The sequence below is a fragment of the Cygnus atratus genome, chromosome 4, assembly GCF_013377495.2.
Source record: "Cygnus atratus isolate AKBS03 ecotype Queensland, Australia chromosome 4, CAtr_DNAZoo_HiC_assembly, whole genome shotgun sequence".
Lineage (NCBI taxonomy): Eukaryota > Metazoa > Chordata > Aves > Anseriformes > Anatidae > Cygnus > Cygnus atratus.
In genome coordinates, this window is record NC_066365.1 from 20,051,023 (window position 1) to 20,064,406 (window position 13,384).

Consider the following 13,384-nt stretch of genomic DNA (forward strand, 5'->3'; position numbering starts at 1 on the left):
AAAAGCTGTGTTTTACTGAAAGTAACCCCTTAACAAGAATTTCCATAAAAATAATAAAATGTTGGTTATAAAAGGCTGAGGTTTGTTGTTTTTTTCATGGTTTTGTTCTTGTTTTTTTGTTGTTGTGGTGGTGCTTGTTTTTAATATTTACTTAGAGAATTAAAAGTTCTCATATTCACCTTTGGGATGCTACTTGCCATTCCTTGGTGAAAAACGTAAAGAACAGGCAGTTTGGAAAATAAGTACAAATAGTCTGGCAGACGGAGGTATCGGGAGTGAAAAAACTTGTAACATTCATTCCTGAAAATTCTTGATGTTCAAAAAGGTCCATTTTACAATCTGTATAAAAGAAGAACAGAGTATCAAAATTCCAATGATTTTCTATCATCAGAATATTAAGGTTTACAGATCATTCATTTGTATTTTTATTCACAGTTTCCCTCCTTTGTGACTGATAAAATGAAAAGAAGTGAAAAAGAAAAAAAGCAGTAAAAGCGAGAGGCAGACCTTAATGTGACTCCTGATCATTTGATGAGTTTAAAAAAAAAAAAAAAAAAAAGTACATAAAAAATACAGGACATTAATTACACAATAGAAACACACAAAACAACAACAACACAAAAAAAAAAAGGAGTAGAAAATAAGGGTTAATAAATTCTGATAATTAGTAGGTAAGACCCCCTGTTAAAAACTAAATAGAGTTCAGGAGAACAAATAGCTTTTTGAGGAAATGATATTCAAAGCAGAAATATGGATTTTAGGGACACAAACCCATGAACCTTCAATGGCCTCAAAGAAGGCACTTTGCAAAAGGCAGAATGTAAGACAAATTACTATGGACAAGTAATAGCATGAGTGCATAAGGACAAAATCAGAAAGGCAAAGGCACAAAATGAAAGGCCAAGCAGCAAGGAACAAATTCTCAAAAGAAAAATATTTATTCAGTTCCAAACAATTAGCATTAGGAAAGGAGCTGGGGTTCTGCTCAGGGAAGAAGTAAAGTTAATGACAGAGGACACAAGAAAAGATTAAGAACTGCCTCTCTCTTCATGGAAACAAACTGCAGTTAGATGGTCAACAACATTAGCATTACTGAGCAGAGGGAAGAGGACATGGTAGAACAGGAAATAGAGAAATCCCATAATAATGATGATTTCAGTGTTCTTAGAATCTGATTGAAGGAATCTCAAAGTTTCTTGGTAGAATTTAGTTTTTGGTATTCACAGAGGATAGCTGTGATTCCCAGCGCTTTGAAAGGGGAAGTACAGCATCTGTATTTAAAATGATGAAGCTGGAACATAAACAATGTAGGTTTAGTCAGCCTAAATAGTAATGAAAAGGTAGAACAAATATTCAAGTAAATCCATTTCAGATATTTATAACACAAGACAGAAGATGACACTGAAATTTACAAATATATTTGACAAACCTCTATCTGAACAGGTAGAATTGATCTGTCTTGGATTAGGACAAATGACCTCTTTAGATGACCTTGTTATCCAACAGTACTGTCTAGGCTTCTATGATTTCATGATTTATTTCTTCTCTCTCCCTTCCTCTTGCCTTTCTTGCAAGACAGAAAAAGCAAGAAAAGACAGGTAGAAACGAGGCTGAACTTCACATGCATTCAGAAATTCTGATTTCATTTATGATAGATCATTAGTGTCATGTCACCACTGTCATAAACCGTAAATATCCTTGATGAAGTCTCAAGTGTCTGTTGACTTTATCTTAATAACATATTGTTTGTCCATATGCTACAGTCCTCTGATTCTTCTCAAAGTCTATCAGCAGGACCCTCCAGAGTACTGTGATTTTTCTCCTAACAATGAATCTATCTCCCTAGTTTCTCTTAATGGAGCAATTTGTAAAATGATCTTCCTTCCATCCTTTCTTAGAGAGAGAGAGAATAGCCAAATTTTCTTCTCTTTACAAACCTTTTTCTTCCTTTTATATTCTTCATACTTCATTTTTCTGTAAGTGCACTCATTCTTAAGATCTGAATCAACTACTTTTTCAATAATTTCCAAAGATTATTCCTCCAGTAGGACTGAAAGAGTCTGAATAAAACACGTTGATATAGAAAGAAAAATTCAACAAGTCTAGGAAATACAAAAAGTGATTTGTATGGGAAAACATTAACTGTGAACTAAAATAAGGCTACCTGGAAGTATAATGTCATCATTGTTCAGAAGGGAAAATACCAGACAGTAGGATAAGGTGGAGGTAGAATTAAAACAAACAAAATGAACCGAAGATGTTTTGATTAAGAATCAGAAGATATAATTCATACAGACTGATCTTGTACTCCTAAGAGTTTTGCCTGAGTAATGATTACAAGAAGTAGCACAGACAGTGCTTTTATCAAAACCACCTGCAGAACACTGTGTTCCTTCATATTAGGCAGTTGTATGAGAAAACTGCAAGTCTTCATTAGAAACTTCTAAGCACATATATGGTATACCAACAGAATTTAGGATTTATATTCCTCTTGTTCTCGACTTTGATGGGATTTTATCTTTCATTTTTGTATCTATGATGCAAAGATAAAATGCAGTTTCATCAGGCTAATCTAGTGAAAGAATTCTTCAATCTCCAAAGCAGACAACTGTTTTTGCAATGCATTATAATAAAATGGAAAAAAAAATAATTATTTAAAAACTCTTTTGTTCCTGTGAGTACTAACTGTAACTCCAAGAATAAGTTAATATTGTAATTCTTTTTGAAATGAAACGTTGATCATGTCAGAGATAGACTGCACCTCATTATCCATAACACTTGAATCTAAACTGAATCAACAGAGATTTTTAGTTACCTATTTCAGAAAGCTGACATGGCTTTAAGGAGAATCCAGACACAACCTCATCAAGCACCCTTATGCTGGTTGGAGTTCCTAACCTGGTATGTTTCAAGAAGCATTTTTCACTGAGTGATAAAGAATAAAGAAAGAAGTAAGACAACAGATCATCTTCCTTAGTCTACATCAATCTTCTGGTTCCATAATTCCTACCATGGGCCAGAGCAACCTCCAGTATCCATAAAAACCTTCAAATGAGGAACAGATCCAACTGAACAATGTTTAACTTGTAAAACTGAGCAGGCTAACAGCTCAAAAATAGTCCAAGTACAAATGAATGTCTCTGGTTGCACTGATGATGCTATTTTCAGTAAGCAATAAACAGAGCAAGATTTAACTGAGTAATAATGCTGCACACCTACTAATATAGTTTGCATTTGAATATCTCCAGGGATTTTTTTTTTCAGTGCTATGATAGTCAAGTTTGTCTTTCTCACCAATGGACAGATGAAAGCTAACTTACTGCAGATATTTTCCTACCTGTAAGTTTGATTAAACATTACAAGGATTAGCAGTCAAGGAAAAAAATATATTTCCTTGAATAAATTCACCCTAGACTGCTCTGATATTGTTGTTGACATTTTGTTGACTAAAGCACAGCACTGACCAAGAAAAGGGATCAAACCTGTATTTACCGAAAGCTTGCATTGTGAAATGTTTTTGAGGCATACGTAAAAAAATGACAGTGGTCATCATTGGTGCATCTTTTTTGACACTGTTGATAGCTCTCAGCCACAGTAACATCATAATTTTCCCCTTCCATATCCAGACCTATGTGGACATCTGGGCTGCAAGCTGTGGAAAAAGAAAGAGACAAAGTTCTGAAAGCATTCTTCTACTCTCTCTTTTTTTTTTTCCCAAACTGCCCAAAAGATAGCAGTTTATATGGCAAAGCCCTTGTAATCCTAACGTCACTTCCTGTGCTCACTTCAGCTACATCACACTTCATATATGCTTCTAGTAACAAAATCAGAAGTGTAGGCATAACAGAGCACCACATGGCAGAGGAAAAACTGACAGACTTTGACATTGCCTCTACCTACACCAAGATCATGATGAAGTTAATCATGCAAGAACTCAGGATTAATACTAAAACACATACTTTTCTATTTCCAAATTTATATGGCAGTTCAAAACTCCAAATATATCCTCATAAGCAACAGCCATCTCCCATTTGAGCCAAAAGATTCAATTTACACTGCATAAAGGGAGAATTTTGACCATGGAGTATGACATAGCTTTTGCCCCCACAGGATGCAGGTTTCACCTCTGGGTCAGTAGGGTCTTTTCACAGAACACATGAGTAAGGCATACCCTGGTGGGGTTTTTAAACAGGATGGGGCACGAAAAGGCTTTTAAAAGTCCTGAATGCTCTGAAAGGCACGTTTCAGTCAGAAGCAAACACAACTGATCTATCAATAAGCTGCAATGGCGAACTTGCATCAAGTAGGACCCATTTAGCTCTTTAAATTAATCTTTACGACTGGAGGTATCAGTTATATATCTGCCTCTAGCAAATGAATCCGTGACAGCAGGAGCTCCCGCTCCCACTTTCTGTGGAGCCTTAGCAGTGCATAGCTGAAAACAGTGGAAGATTTTTAAGTCATGTATGAAAGAGATAAAGCAAAAGACATAGAAGTCACTGCTTGGTTGCTTCCTAACTCAGTTCCTGTTTTCAAAATGCTAAATTTCTAACATATCTGCTACATGATAAAATTCATACATGTGAATAGCTATATCTTACCACTAATTTTGATGTTACATTGTTTTAAAGAATGTCCAGAAACAGCTCCTTCCATATCCACTTTTGGCAACATTTCAGTATCACTGTCTTTTAAGTAGCAGGAAAACCTGTGTTTTAAAATGCAGCAATTCACAGTTTTGCAGTATAACACAGTCCTTCCTAAAAGTTTCTCAGGTGAAATGCAGGTTGATCATTGTTCCTCAACATGAAAATGAAGACAATAAATGCAATTTAGAGAAAGACAGGGTAGAACTGCAGCTGCTCTGTTGGCACTGTCACGCTTGGTGGCAGATGAAAATATGTGGTATATATGGAAGCTCCAAAACGTCTCCTTCAAGCAAGAAGCACAGCCCTGTTCCACCACTTGTAACTGGGTTAGGAGGAAAGAAACACACTGGGCACAGAGAGGGAAGGCAGCCTCATCTCAGGCTATTGACACTAAATCAAGAGAAAAATATTCTAAAGAGAATGAATGGGGGAGATGGGTGCAATAGAGGGGATCACTGGAGACATAAAATTGGTCATATTGTCCCTCAGCAATAAATAAGTGGCACAGAGGAAGGAGTGCACTGCTGGTGCTATTTCCTTGGAAGGACTGGTATGTGAGTGTGAAAGATTAGCTGTTGCCAAATTTAATCTTCCAAAGTTCAGCAAATACTCTTCTAGATTATCATTTTTAAAGATGCATGGCATTGTCTTCCTCGGCAACCTTGTAGCCTTCTCTGCATGCCTGTGTTCTGTCAAAATGTTACTGAGCTCCTAACATTATCACAGGACACCAGCAAAATCCACAAGAATACGAGCATTTTACCTCTTTGCAGGATCTTTAGTCCATGTCACTGGCAAGTATGTGAAGAGCAGACAGGTAGGATGGTAAGTACACACTATTTGACAGTAATTGGCACTTGGTGTGAAAACTGTGGAGAGGTCTCCTCCTTGGAAGTATGTATTTTCATAGATCTGAGTCACACATTCTGATATAGAATAACAAAATATGTAAATTATTAGAGATAGGAGTATGGACAGTTAATCAGGAGAGGGTGAAGCCACTGCCCCTTCTTGACATTGACCATGCTTTTGACTCCTTTGACAGGAGAAGAGTGCAAGGGGGGCGAGTAGAATCATTCCTCTGAGAGTCTCATCCTTGCTCTCCAGCCTGGTAGAAATAAAACTCTCTGGGGTCTCTCTGTCCTCTCTCTCACCCCACACCCAAGGCTGGAGCAGGGCAGCTTGAGCAGTGACAGAAGCCCTAGCAGCAGGGTCAGCCATGAGGCCATGAGGTAAGTGCCACTCATGGCAGATCTCAGGAGCAGCAGAAGCATCTTCCAAGGCAGTTCAGTATAAAGAACCATTAAAAGGAAAACCAGGAGGATGTACAGAGACCAAAGAGAGTTAGAAACTTGTATGTGAAGATTGTCCTACTGCTGAGTGATGCTCTGAGGCCAGATTCACAGTCAGTGCCACTGTGTTTATCTTCGATGGCTCACAGTGTTTTAGATACTTCCAGCTTCCTTACAATCTGCCTCAAACCCAATCTGACTTGCTTCTTAACAACAACAACAAAAGTACTGATCCAGGAGCAATATCTCAAGAATCTCCTAGAATACAAATAAACTGGATTACCACCTCAGATCTTCAGGAATTCATCAATCCCATATTGAATTCTCTGATAAAATCCACTCACGCTGCACAGCCATGTGACTGGAATGAAAGTACATAAGTGGCAACCCCTTCCCTTCTTTCCAAATTAAGGAATTTGTCAGATCTCCTTGTTAAAATATCCAGAATAATAATAAATAAATATCCAGAATTTTCTGGTGTAGATATTTTCATGACCTTTATTTAAAAACTGGTATTTATTATTATTCTTATAGAATTTCTTTGCCCAACTTTGCCACTAACAGAAAAGCATTTTCTATTACTCAGATAACTTTAAATTATTTATGAAGTAAAATGAAAAGACTATTGCAATTATCTGATGTATCAGAAATTTTGGATCTTATTTACCATCTATTAATGTAAACTAGTACGCCCTAAAAAATAAAATAAAAAAATAAAAAAAATCATGGAGTTTAATATTATGTTTGACTTTTAATACCACATAAAACTATGCCAGCTCTGAATACCTTGGTTTAATAAAGATATTTATTTCCTGAGCCTCAGAAATGTTCCAAGATTTCAGTTCTACTGAGATTTTAATCCGGGTAAAATATTTCTGAAATAATAGTACATTTGTCAAAGAGATTTTGCTAAAAAGCTGCATTACCTCATTGTCCTCTGAGAAAACAGCTAGTACATTACTGAATGTAAATCTGTGTTAGGCCTTAGTTATAATTTATCAGCACAGGGAACTTCAGGGAAGTGCAAAGCAATTTTTGTAGTTTGACTTTTGCTAACCAAAGTAAATCATTAACATTGAAAAACACACACAGTCATCGTGCACCCCAGCACCAACACAAATCACTGCCAGCTTTACAGGGCACTAATTTGTGCAGGGAGGAAGCAGCTCCCTTCCTAATTGGCTGCCCATGTTGTTAGCTTTGCTGTTGGGTGTACAGCACTTTCTGAAGATCGTATTGATTTCACAGAGAAGAGCTGGATACAGCCTTGGTCTGACAGAAAACTGCCTGTAGTATGGTCCCAGGTGCACTGGGCAAGGTGAAAACCTTTGGGGGGTTGGAAGAAAAATGTCAGTAAAGCCCATTAGAAACTTCAATCCCTATCACAGGGATGGAAAAATTAATTAGAAACTTCCATCCTCCGTGAGTTACCCAAAATTAATTGAGTGCAACCCCACTCTCTCAGGACCAGGCTGCACTTAGGACTGTGTGTCCCCCCACCAAAATCATGCTGCTCTTTAGCTCTACTCACTCTGCATAAAAATGTTTAGGCCATTTGAATATTACTCTTTTTAATCTCCCCTTCCAGATGAGCTACATTACTCTGTGTACCTGTCTTAGGAATTATATATTGACTTACCACCGTAAACTGAAGCAAGTAAGAAAATGAAATAAAAAGTCTGATAAATCCAAATCATCCTAAAAAACACAAAATTATTCTTAGGATATTTTTAATAGATGGTGCATATTTAGCTTTATAAAGTATCCCAATGCATATCATGTGTAATCATATGTTATTGATTCAAAATTATATGCAGTTACAGCACAAATGCAGTCACACACAAGAGCAACAAAGGTTTAGTCCTTTACTTATGGTTGCAAGAAGCAGTAAAGCTTATAAGTGCTTGGAGAATTTCTGCTTTGTTTCACATCAGCATATTTATTCTTACTTAGACCGAGAGCAAAATTCCATCAGAATATCATTAATCCTGACTCTGTCCTGGTAGTTAAATGGATATTATTATCAATGCAATAAACAAATGACTCACACTCACCACTTCTGGCACATGTTATAGGAATTTTAAATTTATTTCTATATTCTTTTTTTTACATGCTAAACATAAGCTGAGAAAGACTCAAATCAGCCACACAACATAATCCACAAATAGATCAATATACACTGCATTGTTGTTACGAAAACCTTTCAATGAATATCAATTGCAGGTATTACATACCTGAATATACGGTAGGTCTGGATGAACGGATAAGGTTTATGTTCCACTGGGAAAAAAAAAAAAAAAAGTTTGTGTTAAATATTACTGTGCCTGCAATACTAACTTCTCTTTAATGTTGAACTTTGAATGCGTGCTCATTCTGTCAATATTGTTACTGACCTTGGGCTGCATTTTCAGAGTGCGTATAACCAGCACTGCACTGAAATCAAAGTGCAGGGTTAACACCATCTAAGCCTTTGCCTCTTGATGACATTTTTAAATAAAAGGTTTGGAGCAGCCAGCCTCTGCTATTACCACAAGAACCAACATAAAAAAAGGAAATGAGATTCATGCTTATATCAGTATTAATCTCAGGAGTAAATCCTGAGCTAACAGGGAATATTGGTGTGAGATCAGTATGAATGGCGTCTCAGGTCCGTGTAAATGACACCACTAGGAAACAAATGAAACCAAGGGGAGACCCATCATCTGTGTTTTCTTACTATTATACCATTTTCATCAGGTATTCCCTTGGCAAACAGCATATCCTTTAGCTATGTATTCTGTGCTGTTTTCCCTAACATCATTTCATGTTCTTATTCCTCTGCAGAAATTATTCTGTATGTATCTTCCAGATAGTTTTACTGTGGCCCTTGCTACACTCCTTTTCTCTTTTGTTGTTAGATGCAGCTCACAATATCTTCAGTTTGCCAGAAGCCAGAAAAAAAAAAAACACTGCTTGCATAGATATGAAATGTAAGTGCACCAACAAGCAGTCAAACTTAATTTAAAGCTGATCTAAATCACTGATTTTGATTTCCAGCATTCTTTTTAACTTGTGTGACAAAGGGAAATAAATTTCCAATTAAAAAATAAATAAAAAACATGTATCATTTCAAAGTGAAATTGCCAAAGGGAAAACATTTTCCATGTTTTTCCTCTTTTCTTTTAGACTGAATATGCTAGCAAGACAGATAAATATGTTCGAGTCAAAAAGAGTCCAGATCAAAACATTTCAGCCAACTGTGATCGTTTTGAGCACGCTGATGGTTGAAATGATTTTCTTATGACCGATGTATCAGTGAGGTCTCTAAGTCCTCCTGCTTACAGTGGAAGAACTGTCCCAAAGAGCCTTTGTACCCTCCCATGTATCAGCTCGCTTTGCCATCACATGCTTGCAGGAGAGGGCTCAAACACAACAGCCCTCATTTTAAAGTGCTATTTACTGTTTTAAGTGTGCCACAATGACAAGGGAGAGTGCTGGAAGGCTTTACTGCAAAACACACTGATAGTTTATTCCTGCAAGATGAGGTGTTTTGAGACTACGATGCCTAAACAGCTCTGACATTCTTCAGCTCAGAACAGATTTTCCACAGATTTGGCCACAGGGTGCAGAGGTACTGTGGGATAACAGTTTTGGGAAAGGACACTGCACTGTCCCCAGCAAATACCACCACCAGCTCTCTATCTAATTAGTTTCTCTTTCCTCAGCTCAAAAAGGATGATAATCCCTTACACTTCTGGAAAAATTATCACCTTTCAGCTACAGAATTCTCATATTCCTGAATGAAATCACAAACAATATGTATCTGAATATTTACAACCAAAACAAGCTTTTGTGTTACTCAACCTACATTAGTATTCTATCAAAATTTTGTGGTTATTTGGGTGCATTTAACTTCGTGGCACAAAGGTTTTAAAACTTCTCTCCAAGGGCTTTTAATTTCTTCATTTCATTTCTCAGCTGCGTTTTCCAACTCAGATATTGTGCGGTGTTATTTCAGTTCATTACCACTTCATTAAAAGATAGAGAGAGAGAGAGAGAAGAAGAAGAAAAAGAAAGCCCAAATACTTTTGGAAAAATAAGTCATATAGTTCAAATGGGCAGAAAAAACAGGGAAGATTGATAACAAATTTCACCAAGACCATGCTTCTCGTCATACAATATCAATATGCAATCATATAAACTCATCAGAAGCTTCTGTAAGATTTTGTTTCCATAATCCATTATCTGTATTTTAGAAATTTGTCTAAGGAGAAGGATTCTTGGTTGTTTGTTTCATAAGCAAACTAGTGAGGGGAAAAAAAAAAAAAAAAAGACTTTCTTAAAGCAGCACTTCTCAAATTTATGTATCACATTCCTTCCAAAAGCATATACCATTTTAAGTACATCTATGTGTGCATCAATTGGATTTGATGGTAAAACTAAAAACTAAGGCAGCAAGGCTATTTGAAGAGAATCACAACAAGCACATTCACTTTGGAAAATAAAAACATTTTCTTTCAGGGGACCTATTCCTACTCATGTGACCAACGTTGCCTTATTTACTTTGGGGCACTGTTACTCAAATCAGCAGAGTTGTACCTCTGTACAGAGAAAACAATGTGCTACGAACTGCTTGTTCCTGAATGAATTTTTGTTCATTACATTATAGGGCATATTTATAACAGGACAAATTATGAAATATGCTGAGACAAATTCTTAGCTGGTACCAGATTATGGAGCTTCTCTGAAATCCAAAGAGATTTCATGTCTTATGTTAGGAGAGGAGGTAGAAATTCAAAGTGCAATTCTAAAAACATCTCATACTCCTTAGGCTTGTAAACGCTTCCTGTAACATTAGAGCTGCCTGAATTCCCTCATTGTGCTCATTTATCCACCAATAATATTCTGGTAACTAACCAGGATATTGTAATTAAGAGTTAGCAATTCAGATGACAGGGTTTAAAAGAAGAGCTCATCAAAATATTTTGATAAAATTGAAACATTTTCGACGATACAAGTGCAAATTTCAGATGAATCATCTGAAACAAAATGGAGTGCTTGTGTCTGTTTTGACTCTCCTGTCTCATTATGACTTGGTACTAAAAAAACGCTGCTTCAGCCTAAAATGGCAGCAAGTTCGTTAAAATGAAATCTCCCTTGTTGTGCAATTGCCTACTAATTTGATATTTTTTTCTGCTGATTCCAACCATGATTTATGCAAAATCTTGCTCATTAGCAATAGTGGCAGGAAAACTCACTTCTGCTGGGTGTCAGAAATTGTTAAATTGTGCATCTCTGGAAATTAATAACTGCACACTGCTCTTAGTCTGACTTAGGTCTAATTCTGCCTGCCAAAACAAAAGCTCACATTTCTTACAGCAATCCTATTCAAAACGCAACTTCAACATGGGAGAGGAAATACTTCAGAGACCTGTGAGTATCTAGCCTCTGTGATGAGACACCCCCGAGTCATGACCTGGAACAAGAGCATCTCAGAGGAAATGAAGGAAGGAACCAGCAAAACAGTAACAGTGCAAGGTCACATTTCTCTATGGCTTTGTGGACATCCTCCCAGCTGAATAAGGGTGCTACATCAGTGTCACGAATATGGTTCTGACTGCTGCAGCAGAAAAACACAACTGAAAATTCTGAAATATTCTCTCTGTATCTTTAACTCTGTGAGTTATAATTACATATACAAAACAGGCCAGAGTGTAATACCAAGTGCTGTTAAAACAGGTTCTACAAACTCAAACTTTCCTTTTTACAATGAAAAAATCTGGAGCGTTTTCATCTGTGTCCAAAAGACATTATCTGAGTAAAGAACCAGCTTTCTTACTAGGCCAAAGTCTTCTCATGTTTGGCTTGATTCCATACAAAAGGGCTGCAAAACAATGGCTAGAAAAACTTAATCTTCCATTTATGGAAAGTATTGGACTGCAATTTATCTCAAAATAAAAGCAGCATGGTAGTTCCATTTTCTGAGATTACATGTCAACAATAGTCTTCCTAGAAATACAGCCTAGAAATAATTGCACATCAAATGTCAAAAAAAAGAAATCAATGCAGATTAAAATAAGAGTCATGGAAAAAAAACAGAAGACAGCAATGAATACTAAATAACAAAGCGCTACCAGGTTTGTTTTGCAAAATGCTTTTTGTTTCTTTTTTTCCTATAAACAGATTTGATTTTTTCTTATAAATAGAAAAATATATAACTGCCCAACTCCTTGCCTCTTGCTGCTAAAAAAACATATGCTGGACAGTGTTAGGCATTAGAGAAGAAAGAGACACCATTTCAACCTACTGAAGGGTCCCAGTGACTTGACCAGGCCCTGTAAATCTTGGCCAATGACAATCATCAAACAGTAACTCTTGAGCAAATTATGTGTTTCCCTAAAGTACTAGCCTGGGGTGAGGTCTACAGGTTTGGGCATACTTTTTTTTTTTACTGAATAGCTGATTACCTCTCTTCTCTCAAAATACTCTGCATTTCTAATGAACACTTTGCTACACTCCAGGCATGGATCAGAAAAACCCATTCATCTAGGAGAAGATGGAGTTATACTTTGCAGGAAACTCCATTTTAGAAGAATCTAAAGTTTTCTTAGAAAAGTGGGTTAATTTAGCTTTTAATCCATGCAAACCAAGATCATCTTCCAAATATACCTACCTATAAACTCAGGTATTATGTTGTGAGGTTTGTGAAGGAGTGGCACCAATACTGCTTTTAGAAAGGAAAATACTGTAGGAGTCTCCCAAGGCTCTTTGAATCTTTTACCTGCTGGCAGAAGCATCAATGAGATGCCATGTTATATCACATACGGCAAGAGGATCTGCATGCAGCAGGGTACTAACTTCTTCTATACATGGGTGCTATGTCCCTTTGTCCTTTGCTACATGAGGATTAAATTCAGGAAAGTGTCTAGATAGCCACCACTAGTTCCCCTCATGTATGTGTCCCAAACATCTAATTGTCAGGAGCCCAAAAAGCAGTTTGTGTCAAGGTTGGAAACCCCCAGTGCCTTTGAGACAGCCTTGGAGGAACTTAGAAGCAGCACTACCTAAGTCACACAGAGGGTTTGTTGTCAGTTTTCTTCATAACAGCTACAGATAATGACCCAGGAACATACACACACACTCTTTTTCAGTCATCCCAGCACAAAGTTAGGCCCTTTCTGTCAACAGATGAAAGAGCTTTTTGTATGAGTCAAGGCTTCTTACAGCAAGGCAGTTATACTTCAGAAATGGAGGCAGCACCATCCCGTCATTAACCTCAGTGATGCTAAACTTTACGAACCATTACTCGGGAGTAACATTGGGGTTTAGAATTCAGCCACTGCCTTCAGATCTAAGCATCAGCAGATACCTAGCCATCAGAAAAAAATCACATACATCTATGTACATGTCATTTTTAATACACAATATTTTATCGTTCATTTACTTTATCAGGAAGCCTGGCAT

General features: G+C 36.9%; 1 protein-coding gene across 1 annotated transcript; it reads right to left on the minus strand.

Annotated features, from left to right (window-relative positions):
- Positions 1 to 276: 276 nt before the first annotated feature.
- On the minus strand, positions 277 to 7,638 carry LOC118253480 (coagulation factor XI-like). The gene is made up of 5 exons (XM_050710387.1): positions 7,581 to 7,638; positions 5,413 to 5,575; positions 4,602 to 4,708; positions 3,493 to 3,652; positions 277 to 339 (listed from the first exon to the last, which is right to left on the minus strand). The coding sequence occupies exons 1-5, from the start codon at positions 7,636 to 7,638 to the stop codon at positions 333 to 335; spliced, it is 495 nt and encodes a 164-aa protein (XP_050566344.1). The 3' UTR covers positions 277 to 332.
- Positions 7,639 to 13,384: the final 5,746 nt, after the last annotated feature.

Bases quoted from the DNA above. Each gene is read 5' to 3' on its own strand.
- LOC118253480 (XM_050710387.1), bottom strand. From the start codon at position 7,638: ATGATTTGGATTTATCAGACTTTTTATTTCATTTTCTTACTTGCTTCA. The intron at 5,576-7,580 runs GTAAGTCAATAT...ATTCTATATCAG, and splicing joins ACTTGCTTCAGTTTACGGTG to AATGTGTGACTCAGATCTAT. The intron at 3,653-4,601 runs GTAAGATATAGC...CTTTTTCCACAG, and splicing joins ATGTAACATCAAAATTAGTG to CTTGCAGCCCAGATGTCCAC.